The 15,659-nt window shown below is 42.4% G+C and overlaps 1 protein-coding gene across 5 annotated transcripts in view; it reads right to left on the bottom strand.

Moving 5' to 3' along the window:
• LOC124146912 (DNA polymerase delta catalytic subunit-like) overlaps nucleotides 1–15,659 on the bottom strand; it is a 42,024-nt gene that overhangs the window by 1,406 nt on the left and 24,959 nt on the right. For all 5 annotated transcript variants that reach the window (XR_007219498.1, XM_048390161.1, XM_046517469.2 and 2 more), the window contains exons 15-24: nucleotides 14,760–14,873; nucleotides 12,046–12,193; nucleotides 10,179–10,274; nucleotides 9,671–9,808; nucleotides 8,407–8,579; nucleotides 7,265–7,417; nucleotides 6,139–6,241; nucleotides 4,715–4,847; nucleotides 2,543–2,656; nucleotides 796–949 (exon numbers count right to left, since the gene is read on the bottom strand). Coding sequence is in view for 4 of the 5 variants with exons in the window: in XM_048390161.1 (XP_048246118.1) it covers nucleotides 796–949; nucleotides 2,543–2,656; nucleotides 4,715–4,847; nucleotides 6,139–6,241; nucleotides 7,265–7,417; nucleotides 8,407–8,579; nucleotides 9,671–9,808; nucleotides 10,179–10,274; nucleotides 12,046–12,193; nucleotides 14,760–14,873 (1,326 nt within the window). In the remaining variant the exon portion in view is untranslated. The remainder of the gene's footprint in view (nucleotides 1–795; nucleotides 950–2,542; nucleotides 2,657–4,714; nucleotides 4,848–6,138; nucleotides 6,242–7,264; nucleotides 7,418–8,406; nucleotides 8,580–9,670; nucleotides 9,809–10,178; nucleotides 10,275–12,045; nucleotides 12,194–14,759; nucleotides 14,874–15,659) is intronic.

Here is a 15,659-nt window from a genome sequence, read left to right as displayed (position 1 = left end):
ACTCATCTCGTACACAGGATGTCCACTGCTACGACTTGACCAACTTTTGGATAACTCACCCAGTACATGGGACCTCCTCTCTCGGCACTAGATCAAGCCAGGAGAACTCATCTCGTACACAGATGTCCACTGCTATGACTTAACCAACTTTGGGAGAACTCACCAAGTACACAGGATGTCCACTGCTACGACTTAACCAACTTTGGGAGAACTCACCCAGTACATGGGACCTCCTCTCTCGGCACTAGATCAAGCCAGGAGAACTCATCTCGTACACAGATGTCCACTGTTATGACTTAACCAACTTTGGGAGAACTCACCAAGTACACAGGATGTCCACTGCTACGACTTAACCAACTTTGGGAGAACTCACCCAGTACATGGGACCTCCTCTCTCGGCACTAGATCAAGCCAGGAGAACTCATCTCGTACACAGATGTCCACTGCTATGACTTAACCAACTTTGGGAGAACTCACCAAGTACACAGGATGTCCACTGCTACGACTTAACCAACTTTGGGAGAACTCACCCAGTACATGGGACCTCCTCTCTCGGCACTAGATCAAGCCAGGAGAACTCACCCAGTACACAGGATGTCCACTGCCACGACTTAACCAACTTTGGGAGAACTCACCCAGTACACAGGATATTCCCTACTTAGCACTGGGCCCACAGTCAGGAGAACTCACCTTGTACACAGGACGTCCTCTATGTCTCAACCAACACTTGGAAGAACTCACCTCAGACACAGGACGTCCTCTACAAAGACCTTACCAACACTTGGGAGAACTCACCTTGTACACAGGATATCCTCATGTAAACTTCCCTGACACCTCTGGCACTGGGTCCAAAGTCGGGAGAACTTCTCCTCCAGAACTTGCAACTGCAGGATCTCCTTCTGGTAGAGTGCCGACTCCTGACTCTTGCAGTGCTTGCACACAGACACACCTGCAAGTAGAATGTCAGTTAGAACAGCCAGTGCATACTGTCCACCAAGTATTGCATGGTTGGTTGGTTGGTTGGTTGGTTGGTTGCTTGGTTGATTTGTTTGTTAGCAATATTCCAGCAATATGACGGCGGTCTGTAAATAATCGAATCTGGACCAGACTATCCATAGATTGATATCATGAGCATCGATCCACGCAATTGATGACAACTATTGCATGGGTACCCAAGTAGCATGAGATGGTTATGCCAATGCAAGGATGGAAAAGCATTATTTTTTTCCAAGTGTGTGACAGAGCATCTAGGACATTTGGGCGTGCCCAGTGAGAGTCTAATTAAAATCCAAGTATTGCATAGTTGGTTGGTTGGTTGGTTGATTTGTTTGTTAGCAATATTCCAGCAATATGACGGCGGTCTGTAAATAATCGAATCTGGACCAGACTATCCATAGATTGATATCATGAGCATCGATCCACGCAATTGATGACAAGTATTGCATGGGTACCCAAGTAGCATGAGATGGTTATGCCAATGCAAGGATGGAAAAGCATTATTTTTTTCCAAGTGTGTGACAGAGCATCTAGGACATTTGGGCGTGCCCAGTGAGAGTCTCATTAAAATCCAAGTATTGCATGGTTGGTTGGTTGGTTGGTTGGTTGGTTGATTTGTTTGTTAGCAATATTCCAGCAATACGACGGCGGTCTGTAAATAATCGAATCTGGACCAGACTATCCATAGATTGATATCATGAGCATCGATCCACGCAATTGATGACAAGTATTGCATGGGTACCCAAGTAGCATGAGATGGTTATGCGAATGCAAGGATGGAAAAGCATTATTTTTTTCCAAGTGTGAGACAGAGCATCTAGGACATTTGGGCGTGCCCAGTGAGAGTCTCATTAAAATCAGATCTTAGTTCTCGCTACCGCTAAACAAAGATCTGAGGACATCCCATTAGGGGGTCACATCAGAACGACCTTTCATCAGACCAATCAGAGTGTCGCTTACCAGATCATGAAAGTGACAGTCGGAATGTTATTTCTCATCATGCAACCTCGAAAACTTTTAAACGGGATACTCCGAAAGATAATTATGGGCTTAACGACTGAATTGATATAATCTAGACCATCTATTAGCCATTCGAGAATGTTCTTTTGTTCAGGTTTCAATTTTTTAGGCGAGAATTTGCCAAAATATGTTTCGAAGCGTAGTCGCCCATTTTAAATTTGTGCTGTAAAGCATGAGAAAGCTGCCTTCTGATTGGCTAATGTCAACTTCTTGTCAGCAATTCCATTGGTCGGTCAGAGTTCGAGAAAGGTCGGCCTGACGTGACCAGTAATTGGATGTCCTCAGATCTTTGTTAAGCGCCAGCGAGAACTACGATCTGATTTTAATGAGATTGGCCCAGTGAGAATTTCCAACCCTTAAAAACAACCACTCTAGTACCTTCAAGGCAGCTTAGGTTGTATACTCTCCAGGGAGCTGAGAATGTAATTACAACATCATTATTATAAAATTATTTCAAGAAAGTCAATTGTAGTTTCTTCTGACGTGCTTGAGGTGTTACTATTGTTTCCCCAACAGCACGACTCACCTTCCACACTGAGAGGTGTCTTACAGCCGATGCATGTACTCTTCTTCTTGGTGAAGGCAGCCAGTCCGCCCACCTTGGATGCTACCACAGTCTTCGTTCGGGTGTGGTCACCCTCTAGGAACACACAAACATTGAAATACTACTGTAATTAGAGGCTATGGCATGTTCCACAGAGCGATATTAGCGCTGTTGTCATCAGTCCATCTTAATGTATGGGAGTTACCACTGTCTTGTTATAAGTCAGTATTAAAATGAGGGAGCATGACTGTCTGGTCATAAGTCAGTGTTCAAGTAAGGGAGCATGACTGTCTGGTCATAAGTCAGTGTTCAAGTTAGGGAGCACGACTGTCTGGTCATAAGTCAGTGTTCAAGTAAGGGAGCACGACTGTCTGGTCATAAGTCAGTGTTCAAGTAAGGGAGCATGACTGTCTGGTCATAAGTCAGTGTCACAGTAAGGGAGCACGACTGTCTGGTCATAAGTCAGTGTTCAAGTAAGGGAGCACGACTGTCTGGTCATAAAGCAGTGTTCAAGTTAGGGAGCACGACTGTCATAACTCAGTGTTCAAGTAAGGGAGCATGACTGTCTGGTCATAAGTCAGTGTTCAAGTAAGGGAGCACGCCTGTCTGGTCATAAGTCAGTGTTCAAGTAAGGGAGCACGACTGTCTGGTCATAAGTCAGTGTTCAAGTAAGGGAGCACGACTGTCTGGTCATAAGTCAGTGTTCAAGTTAGGGAGCACGACTGTCATAACTCAGTGTTCAAGTAAGGGAGCATGACTGTCTGGTCATAAGTCAGTGTTCAAGTAAGGGAGCACGCCTGTCTGGTCATAAGTCAGTGTTCAAGTAAGGTAGCACGACTGTCTGGTCATAAGTCAGTGTTCAAGTAAGGGAGCATGACTGTCTGGTCATAAGTCAGTGTTCAAGTAAGGGAGCACGACTGTCTGGTCATAAGTCAGTTTTCAAGTAAGGGAGCACGACTGTCTGGTCATAAGTCAGTGTCACAGTAAGGGAGCACGACTGTCTGGTCATAAGTCAGTGTTCAAGTAAGGGAGCACGACTGTCTGGTCATAAGTCAGTGTTAAAGAAAGGGAGCACGACTGTCTGGTCATAAGTCAGTGTTCAAGTAAGGGAGCTAGGGTTGTCTTAGTGCAACCTGGGAATTTAGGTAGAGACTGAATACTGTTTCTGACAGTGCTTTCAAGACATACAATGTTTCCTCTGTTCTATGAATGTCATGGCTGCCCAGACTGAACTTAGTTAGATTTGGGTGAACATTTAAGGTTAAAGAAGAAAGTTGATGGTAAAATAATTTTAGCGTTACTAAACATTTTTAATTATGTCATAAATATGCAATATATGGGGATACCTGGAAAGTTCAGGAGCATCCCCTGAATGATGGAGTTAGTAAATGTAAAACATCCATCCCAATACTAAAGCTACATCACAGCAACCTGTAGACAAGTCTGACCCTGGCAAACCAGTGGCTGAAAGCTAGAGCAACAATCCACACCATCAGGTCAGATGACACACCCTCAGTTGGGTCATACATGCCCCATCTGATCCTCACCACTCTCACAGCTAGGGGGCACCTGAAACCCCATTGGGTCATACATTCCCCATCTGATCCTCACCACTCTCACAGCTTGGGGGCACCTGAAACCCCATTGGGTCATACATTCCCCATCTGATCCTCACCACCCTCACAGCTTGGGGGCACCTGAAACCCCATTGGGTCATACATTCCCCATCTGGTCCTCACCACCCTCACAGCTTGGGGGCACCTGAAACCCCATTGGGTCATACATTCCCCATCTGATCCTCACCACCCTCACAGCTTGGGGGCACCTGAAACCCCATTGGGTCATACATTCCCCATCTGATCCTCACCACCCTCACAGCTTGGGGGCACCTGAAACCCCATTGGGTCATACATTCCCCATCTGATCCTCACCACTCTCACAGCTAGGGGGCACCTGAAACCCCATTGGGTTATACATTCCCCATCTGATCCTCACCACCCTCACAGCTTGGGGGCACCTGAAACCCCATTGGGTTATACATGCCCCATCTGATCCTCACCACTCTCACAGCTAGGGGGCACCTGAAACCCCATTGGGTTTCCCTGACGACCTGTTATGTAAGTACACAATCCTTATTGTCAATGTTATACATACTGAGCAGGACGGACTCGGCTTTCTTTTCCCCCAGGATGGGCTCGAAGATCCTTAGCAGTGGTTTAGACAGCTGATTCTCCAGGTAGTACTGTGTGTCAATTGGGATGTTGTTTTCCAGGACGTATATTGGATCCTGGGACAAGATGGAACAAGATAAGTGTAACACTTCTTTGAAAAGGGGATACTTCCTAAGGTAAATTACTGTGCACTTTGCATTAAACTGTTTCAGATTTTAGGGATGAGAGATCCTTTTAAATAGAAAAATAGCTTTTATTTATTTATTGATGTGAACTTCCTTATTATGAGGAACACAGCGTTTTGGAGTATATGCTTACTCCTTCATCAGGTGAATGATATGCAGCTCACCTGGATATGCAGTTTAAAGTTTAAAATGACAACAAAGACAGACACTTAAAAAAAGATGTGCTGTTCCGATTAATCAATTTTGTCCACAATTGGTTGGTATCCAAACAAGGAATTGATCTTGAACTCTGTAATCGTTTATAATTCAATCATGACATATGTTAATCAATTTATTTTCAGGAAGAAAATAATTAAATAGAAAATTGAAAATTGGAGTCAAACTCTGTAGCAAATTGGGATGTCATCATTAGTGGTAACAACATGTGAAATTTCCTCTTCAATGTCTAGTGGTTTCAGACAAGATGTTTATGACGGATGATGCATGCCAGACGCCTCACAAAGAGGACATGGCATCACCTCGCTTGACTTTTAGAGGACACCAGAAAAATGGTTTCAAACATTGTACTCATGTGGAGAATTGAACCAGGGCCTTTGGCGTGACGAACGAACGAACTTGTTAACCACTTGGCTACCACTTGACACATCAAAATGACATCAGGACTGACATCAAAATGACGGCAGGATTGACACATCAAAATGACGTCAGGATTGACACATCAAAATGACATCAGAATTGACACATAAAAATAAAGGCAGGATTGACACATCAAAATGACATCAGGACTGACATCAAAATGAAGGCAGGATTGACACATCAAAATGACATCAGAATTGACACATAAAAATAAAGGCAGGATTGACACATCAAAATGACATCAGGACTGACATCAAAATGAAGGCAGGATTGACACATAAAAATGACGTCAGGATTGACACATCAAAATGACATCAGAATTGACACATAAAAATAAAGGCAGGATTGACACATCAAAATGACATCAGGACTGACACCAAAATAAAGGCAGGATTGACACATCAAAATGACATCAGGACTGACATCAAAATAAAGGCAGGATTGACACATCAAAATGACGTCAGGATTGATACATCCATACTATAGCAGGATTGACACATCAAAATGACATCGGGATTGATACATCAAAATGACGGCAGGATTGACACATCAGAATGACCTCAAGATTAGCATACAAAAATGTTACCTCTGACTTCATATATGCTGCTGTGCCCTTAGCTGCGGCGATGATGACATACGGCACTCGGTCTCCCAGCTTGGGCGCATTGCCTGCGTCTCGCTTCTTCATCCTGTCAGGACATTGATTGATTGAATAATTGAGTATTGATTAATGCAGCTGTTTAACAGAGACAATCATGGGCTTGGCAAACTATGTGGTCAAATTGTCCACACACTTGTTAGGAGATACATTTCATAGTGCGTGATAATATTAAATGAATTACATCACTGCAGACAACAGATACTCCTGATGCTGATACAGATTACTCTTCATCCTCTCCTGGATGCAAACACGATGGCTTGATTACCTGACCGAGGTCATCATAACAAGCAGACTTGAAACTGTTAACATATTTTTTAAATACATAAATTGTATGAATGTTGTCTTATGACCCACCTGAATATTTTCAGAATATACAGATACTAAAGAAACAAGCTTAATGTTTCTCTGTGTATTGCTTAGTTTGGGTTCTTGGCTAACCTCAAACATTGTGTAATTAAAATATAAACAGTGTGGTCTTGTGCAGGATGAACTTTTCCAGGGTTCAAAATTAACATGCCTGTTAGTCTGAGTTTTGGACAATTCAATCAGGACTTGTGACGTGACGTAACCTTGGCAACCACCTCTTCTACTGGCAAGATGTCATCTCTACTTGATGTCAGTTTTGGTGACCAGTAAAAATAAGAAATATTCTACAGCCCTGAGATTTGGGATAACACTTTCTTCATAAAGAACAAATTGTTGTACTTTTTTAGGTGGAGTCCGATCTGGGATTCAAACCCACGTTCTCTGAGCAAGTTCGGTTTTTGGTTTGGTTTGTTGTATAACGCCGCACTCAGCAATATTCCAGCTATATGACAGCGGTCTGTTAATAATTGAGTCTGGGCCAGACAATCCAGTGATTAATATCATGAGCATCGATCCACGCAATTGGGATTGATGACATGGTTCAACCAAGTCAGTGAGCCTGCTTTCCTGATTCCCGTTAGTCATGACAAGAATAGTCGCCTTTTACGGCACACATGTGTGGCTGAAGACCTATTCTACCCCAGATCTTGACGGGTCCTCAGAGCAAGGTGCCTTCTGCACTCACTTGTTCGCTAGTTCCACGTGTGCCTGCTTCCCTGCGTAGTCGTCATCAGTCTTGGTCAACTCCTTGGTGATGACAAGTTGCGAGATGTCCACACGATTACACAGGAGGTCTGAGATAGTCTGCTTCACGTGTTGCACAGCGCCATCTGGATCTCTGGAACAAACCCGTATGACAGTCACAGACAGGCCGAGAGTCTGTAGCTTTACGCCACAGTTAGCAATATTCCCGCTGTAAAATTGCCGCCAACGGACAGAATCTAATCAGGGCCAAATAAACCTGGTGGTAGAAATTAAAGATCAACATTCCAGGGTACGACACGTCTGATCTTTCAATCCACTGGAACCACTTCTAACAACAAGCAACAGAGCGTTGAGTCTTATTGAATGCAGCCGAGTTTTTGATGAACATTTTGCAAGCCACTGTTAGCAAATTTTGGAGAACTTGATTCATCATGAAGCCATAATGGGGAGTCTGGGATTTCAAACTAATTGCATGCAAATTGGGAAAAAAACATTATTTTGCTCAAAATTTGGATTTAGTTTTAAATTAATATTTTCTGAATGCCAGAGTGTTTAAAAGTTAAAAGCATACTCTATTAGTCCTGTTATCAGTGAAAAATAAGTCACCTCTACAAGTGAGTGAGTGAGTGAGTGAGTGAGTGAGTGAGTGAGTGAGTGAGTGAGTGAGTGAGTGAGTGAGTGAGTGAGTGAGTGAGAGTGAGTGAGTGAGTATAGTTCTATACCACTTTTAGCTATGTTCCAGCATTACCACAGCGGAGGACACCAGAAATGGGCTTCACACATTGTACCCATGTGGGGAACTGTCTGGGGGGCCTTTGGCGTTATGAGCAAACGCTTTAACCACTAGGCTACCCCACTGCGTCTCACCTCTAAAGTAAGGTTGCTTTCTATTATTTTGAAATATTGTTTGAATTCATGTGGAATTCAATTGTGTTTGGCTACAAGGAGAGCCTCAGAAAGCCTTAAGGGATGCAGGTCATAGATTTTGAACACTTTGTTGAACACCCTCTTATGACGACATAGACCTGCATTTGTCTCAATGTTTTGAAAATGAAGGATTTAAAAAATGTTCAAACAACAGAAAATTGACCGCATCCCTGCAACATTACCATGGCAACGTACCTATCAATCAGCAGCAGCTGCAGGCACATGTTGATGAGGTTGGCCACCAGGGGGCTGTTGTCTCGCCGCACCGTCTCGATACCCTTGCAGTCCATCTTGTCATGTTTGTCTGGGTTCGTCCAGTACAGGCCAGCGTACCGCTTCTTGTTGATCAGAAGATAGGGGAAGTATACCTACAGGAAGCAGAGGAACACGGCGCGTGACAAAAATGAAAGTTTTCCCCAGGTCCTGTGGGCCGAACGGCCTTTGAAATTGTTTTAATTCTCTTACAATGTCACATTAAAACACGTTGGTAAGGTACCCATGGCTCATGGTATAAAACCTAACGCAGGAAGCATAAAACTCCACGTACCTCTCATGATCCTGCTACAACATATATAATGATGCGGTGCCGTAAAATTTAACAGAAACATGTGCACATAATCTTGAAGTCCTCACAGCTTGATGACGTAGTTTAGTAAATTTATACACCTTAGAGGTACCGAGTGTGTTCAAAGATCAATCTTGTGCAGCGGTACAAACTAATATTTTTAGTCCACTCGTCCTTATAATGATAACATGTAGCAAAACTCTTCATAAATGGCAAGTTTCTTCTAGTCCTTATGATACCTTAACCATTGGGCAGTTTGGCAAGGACTAGTGCCAATTTCTAACACTGTTGTGTACACAAGTAAGAGTGTGTGAGTTGGGTTAACGCCGCTTTTAACAGTATTACAGTTATATCATGGCATGTCAGCTTAATGTGGGAGGAAAACCCGAAGTGATGTAGGTCTCAGACATTTACCACTTTGGTGAAACCCACGAGCAGGGGTATGGAGCTGACAAAACTAGAAACATAATTGGGGCGATCCGGGATTCGATCACACAATCATAGGTTTCTGGCGTGCCCAAGGGACGCAACTCTGCACAGTGAATCGCGGCACCTGAGACGACTGGACTGCCCCTACACAAGTAAGAAGTTAGTCAGACACAAATTTGAAATATTTTCGCATGCACTTGGTGCACGGTGACATGAATATAAGGTTGCATTTTTCAATAATCAACTGCACTTGTGCATGTTTTAAATAGCAAAATCGAGCCCTGGCATATATCACAAAGTTAACCATTGACTTAACAAATTCCATGGAAACTACTGATTTACTACGCAATTTCTTTCATATGACAATAGTTAATCTGTCATTAACTATTTTGAGCAGTATATTTTAACTTATCATCATCACAAAACTATTGGCATGAAGCATCCTAAAAGATGCACTCGCTTTACCTTCTCGAACTCTAGTTTGATGGGGCTGACAAACTTGAGAGAGATGACCTCTGCTGCTTCCTTCCCGAGCTCCATTGCCTCGGCAACCGTCTCCACACCGAACTTGCACATCACAGAATCTGTGTCACCATAGATAACCTGTAATAGAGAGAGTAGCGTACATCTCTCACTGCCAACACTCAGCAATAAGATTAATTTTGTACACAAAATGTTATATATCAATGTCACAGTTTTACCATTCACCTTCAGATATATTTTGTGCCAAATGTGTTTTGGTTTTAACAATATTTAAGTTACATCACAGAGAGTAAGCTTATTGGTTGTTTGTTTGTTTGTTGTTTAATGCGATACTCGGCAATATTCCAGCTATATGACAGTTGTCTGTAAATAATCAAGTCTGAACCAGACAATCCAGTGATTGATATTATCAGCATCGATCCACGCAATTGAAATACTGTACATTGCAACATTAAAACAAATGATTTACCATTTTTGCCAAAAGTCTTACCTTAGCATCATGCTTGTATCCATTGGCGATGGTGTATCTCTCCTCCACATACTGCTTGGTCTGTTCAATCATCATACGACCAAAGGCCGTCACACTCTGCAAGCGACACAGTGACAGAGTGAGTGAATGGTAGTCTCAGGCCACAGTCAGCGATATCAATGCTTAATGTGTGGATTGCCACTCAAACTATTCCTATGCATAATTAATGAATGGGAAGTTTAAAGTTTTGTTAAAAATCAAAGCAGAAGACTTTTAATGATTGAACAACTGAAACAATTGAAAATAATGAAATCCTTGTTTGTTTGTTTGTTTATTTGTTGTTTAACGCCACACTCAGCAATATTCCAGCTATATGACGGCGGTCTGTAAAATAATCGAGTCTGGAACAGACAATCCAGTGATTGACATCATGAGCATCGAACCATGCAATTGGGATACGATGACAGGCATCAACCAAGTCAGCGAGCCTGAACACACAATCCCGTTAGTCGCCTTTAATGACAAGCATAGTCGCCTTTTACGGCAAGCATGGTTGCTGAAGACCTATTCTACCCCGGATCTTCACGGGTCACTTTAGATTTGTATAATTTGAGTGGTTCGAGTCTTCCGAGGTTACCACATTGCGTCTTATTTCGGGAACTGTTAGTTAGTTGTCTTTGATTAAATCCATGACTTTTGCAAGCATGTCATAGGCTACTCCTTAAAAGTTGATGAATGCTGGTTCATCATATTTTAATGAACATTTCCACAAGAACACTTTGAATAAATACTCTTTAGTGTGCCCTCAAGGCACCAGGATAGGGGAATTACTCACACTCCGGCGCAGTGGTGACACAGCATAACACCACTGCCACAGGCTAATTTGCATATCACGTGACCGTACTTATCCCTTGTTTGTAAACAAACACGCTTTTTCAGAAATAAGTATAGAATGGACTAATGCAAGTATTTGGGGGCGCTTCACATATTGTTTTGCATAATTATATAGATATGCTACTACAACTGAGACAGTGAGTTGCATGACAATATATATTTATGCATCAAAGTGACCGTATCGCTAGCTCTCCGTTGGGCTTCGATGACAGCACGTGGAGTCGTACAACCAATGTAAACAAAGGATAACTACGCAAAAACAAGTAGATTTTCACGTATTAGCATACTTTCTTAATGAACCGTAACCATTCTTTGACATTTGTTTATGAAATGTGTAGACTTGTCAAACATGAAACGTATTAAAAGCATATGCAATGTCTTGAATGGACTGTGAAAGATGCGACGAATCGTCACATGGTGCTGGCCTGTGGCAGAGGTACTATGCTGGCTGGCTGCCGGCCGCATGGAACTCTGGGTAGGAGAGTGGGAATAACTCTAAGGGCAATAACATAGCCTAAAGTTCTCCCAAAATCAAGATAACTGACTACATGTTGCTGTCTTTGTTCGTTGTTAAACGCTGTGCTAAATTACATTCCAGCTGTTAATAAGCAATTTGTAAATAATCAAGTCTGAACCAGACAATCCAGGGATTGACATCATGATCTACTCAATTGGGATACAATGACATGCATCAACCAAGTCCGCAAGCCTGACCACTCGATTCCGCTACAAGCCTCTTACAGTTTGTTTTTGTTGTTTAACGCTGCACTCAGTAATATTCCAGCTCTATGACGGTGGAAAGTAAATAATCGAGTCTGGACCAGACAAACCAGTGATTGACGTCATGAGCATCGATCTACGCAATTGGGATATGATGACATGCAGCAACCAAGTCAGCAAGCCTAACCAACTGACCCCAACTCGGCTCTTTTGACAAGGATGGGTTGCTAAAAACCAGTTCTAACCTAGATCTTAAGGGTGTACACGTTGTTACCTGAGATATCTCCAGACAAGGCAGCTTGCCGACTTGAGCACCTGTGAATCCATACACGGAGTTAGCACTGATCTTCAGTGCGAGCTGACGGCCATCCAACACCCCCTTCTTGAACGGGTCAGTCTCCTTCTTCAGATCAGCCTTAGCTCTACAACAATGAATGATGGGTATTACTGGTGCCACTTGAAAACTACAACAATTACTGGCAATAACATAGCCTACACTGAACTCTGATTAGAGTGAGTGAGTGAGTGAGTGAGTGAGTGAGTGAGTGAGTGAGTGAGTGAGTGAGTGAGTGAGTGAGTGAGTGAGTGAGTGTCTGGGTTTAACGCCGCTTTGAACAGTATTTCAGTTATATCACGGTGGGTCAGCTAAATGTTGGAGGAAAGCCTGAAGTGAAGCAGGTCTCTGATGTTTATGACTTTGGTGAAACCCACGAGCATGGGTATTGTGCCGATAAACCTTGAATCATAATCAGGGCGAACTAGGATATGGACTCACAATCATAGGTTTCTGGTTGCCTAAGGGACACAACTCAGCAAAGCAACTTGCGGTGCCTCAAAGAGGTTATGAGGTTATATTGTCACTCAGCTATAGAAAATGAAATTAATTTTACTTTTGTATGTGCTGATTATTGTGATGTATTGGCGAAAACACGCTCACGAGGTTTTGGTAGACAGAGCATGCCCTGGGGAGAGGGAAAAACCAAGAGGGCCAAGCCCCCGCGATTTTTCCCGACCCCCAGGGCATGCTCTGTCTACCAAAACCGAGGGAAAGTGTTTTTCCATGCTTATAAACTGAAAAAAGAAACTTAAAACAACATTTATCAACATTTTTATGTTTCGAACATACTTTCCATGAACCTTAGGAAACGCGCGTAAAATATCTGTTGCTGGCGTATGGATCTTGAAAAAGGACATTCTAAAAACCAGTGAGGCTTATCAACACCTCTGTAGCCTCGTGGTACACTCACTGGGCTACAGATATGAAGGTTGCGAGTTCGATCCTCAGGAATATAAAGAAAACATTTGTCATTTGATTTTACATTTCATTACATGTTACAATCTGAACGGAAGTTATATTAATAAAATACCCAGGACATTATATAAAATCCCAGGGACATTACAACGTCCCTGTTTATGAGATTTAACCCGACTGGAAAGTAAAACCTCACAATAGGTTTTAATGCCTATGGAAAGAAGTCTCTTACTTAATAGAGATCCCAATGAACAGGTTTATAAATAAGAAACAAATTTACACTAGAACGCTATCTGTCAAATTATCCTGTACCTGCCTTTATATCATATACAGTGGTCCCTACATCGCTACCTATGGGGTTCAAATAATTGGTGGGCGTTATAGACGATGAGCCGTTTAACCGAGGCCGAGGCGGGGGAGCGCGCTCGGCCAATCTCACGATCTTCGCCTTGTCTCGCACATTGCAATGATACAAGTTGTTTACCGTTCATATATATCCATTATGTTTTCGCCGTTTGTTATTATTTACAAGCCTTAACTGTCACATTCAATGTGAACGTAGTCTACTTACATGAAAATATCGATCGATGATGGTAGTAACAGACGCTATGAGTGAAGAGCCAATCACAATTCATTACACAAGTACAGAGTGTTTCAGTGGCATTGATTGGTCATGTTGCTTAAAATACGGGAAACGAGAGTTTTGACCAGCGCTATGCGCATTCATACACATTCATACAAATATAGATACACATTCAAGCCAGATTAATTGGTTTGATACGGTTACTTGATCCGAATCAAAAGAAATGACCGCCGTGTTGTGACAGCAACATGTGAGTTGACAGTGTCGCCTCAAATTGAATTGCCCACTAATTAAGAATATAAACTTCGCTTGTGGTTCTCTTTTATTGCATGCATGCACTTCTAAGATCAAAGGATGTATAGCGTGAAAAGTTAACTAGTAGAACAATCATATTTCCGGGACTTACCGCAGATGTTTTCAAACAGATTATTAGAACTCCATTCAGCGATAAACGGTTGATTATGCAATAAGCGTTATGTGCAAATGAACAACAATACAATCATGTCTGTGTAAAACTCTCAGTATTAAAAGTGTACATAAATTTTGGGAGCCATGCGTTACCGCGCGTAGTAACCGAGGTAGCGCTTTATTGAAGAGCACAATAGCAAGGGATCATTGTATTATAAGATGCTGCTGTCATATATTCAAAACTGGTTATATATGTTAAAATACAATTTCTCTCCGAAAAAACAAAAAACAAAAAACAAAAACAACTTGCGGCACCTTTGAAGACTGGGCCACCTGCGCCCCTGAATATGGTTACCATGGATACAGGCAGAGACCTTCATTCTGTCTATATCCACTGGGCCCTTACACGCGGTTCAAACATCACTTCTGACCATTAGGGGCTGGTCAGGTGACCCCTTTTCGAAACCATACCATGTGTTATAGATATATGGAAAGCTCTTTGAAATCGGTATCTTCGATGGTATCACAAAAATACATCAAAACCACCAAAATAATGACTTAATAGCCATTTGAAGTTATTATTTTTGTTTTGGTGACTTTTAACTGTCTATCAGTGACACCTTAATCTTCAAGACCAATGATGTTTGTTTGTTGTTTAACGCCATGGATCCCGCCTTCATATAGCTGAAAATAGCTGAGGGCAGCATTAAACGGAAAAAAACAAAACAAACAAAACATCACTCACTTCTTCCTGGCAGAGAGCAAATGCTCCAAGATTTCTGGCAGCAGACCCTTCCTGACTGTGGACTTGCAGAACAGGTTCCCGCTGGGTGTCTTGATGTACTGCTCTGCCGTCAACCTGCACACAGAGAACGTGGAGGTCAGGTGACCAGGTCACCCAGCTACTGGTAATACGGGGGCATTGCAGGGACACAGGGATAGGACGCAACACACCATCCAGTTCACATATACTCAAAGTCATTATTAAGGGATCACACAGGTAAGAGATAAAACGTTTCAACACCTGGAGTGCAATTCAGATGCATCTAAATTTTATACCCATATTGACGATTCTTACACAGGTAAGAGATAAAACGTCGCATTTTCAACACCAGGAGTGCAATTCAGATGCATCTAAAATTTATACCCACATTGACGATTCTTACACAGGTAAGAGATAAAACGTCGCATTTTCAACACCAGGAGTGCAATTCAGATGCATCTAAAATTTATACCCACATTGACTGTTCGTTATGTATTGCACAGGCGTGGGTTTCAGGTGGCTGGTACCTTCGCCTTCAATCTTGCACTTTTCATTGTTTTTAATAGTTGTCTAGTTTTCTAGTTCATAAAAACATCCAATGATTGTGAGTGAGTGAGTGAGTATGGTTTTTCGCCACTTTTAGCAATAATCCGGCAATATCAAGGTGGGGGACAGCAGAAAATGGGCTTCACACATTGTACCCATGTGGAGAATCGAACCCGGGCCTTCGACGTGACAACGCTTTAATCACTAGGCAACCCCACCGCCCCGCTAAATGTCATAAAGGGATATGGTGGTCAACTTCAGTGATAGATGAAGCTACAGTACACTACATAATCTTGAAGTACCCACAGTTTGATGACGTCAAGCCCAAGAAAGCAT

This window comes from Haliotis rufescens, unplaced genomic scaffold (genome assembly GCF_023055435.1).
Source record: "Haliotis rufescens isolate VD_foot unplaced genomic scaffold, xgHalRufe1.0.p SCAF_85, whole genome shotgun sequence".
NCBI lineage: Eukaryota > Metazoa > Mollusca > Gastropoda > Lepetellida > Haliotidae > Haliotis > Haliotis rufescens.
Note: the sequence above shows the minus strand (reverse complement) of the source record. Positions and strands in the feature narration are given on the sequence as shown.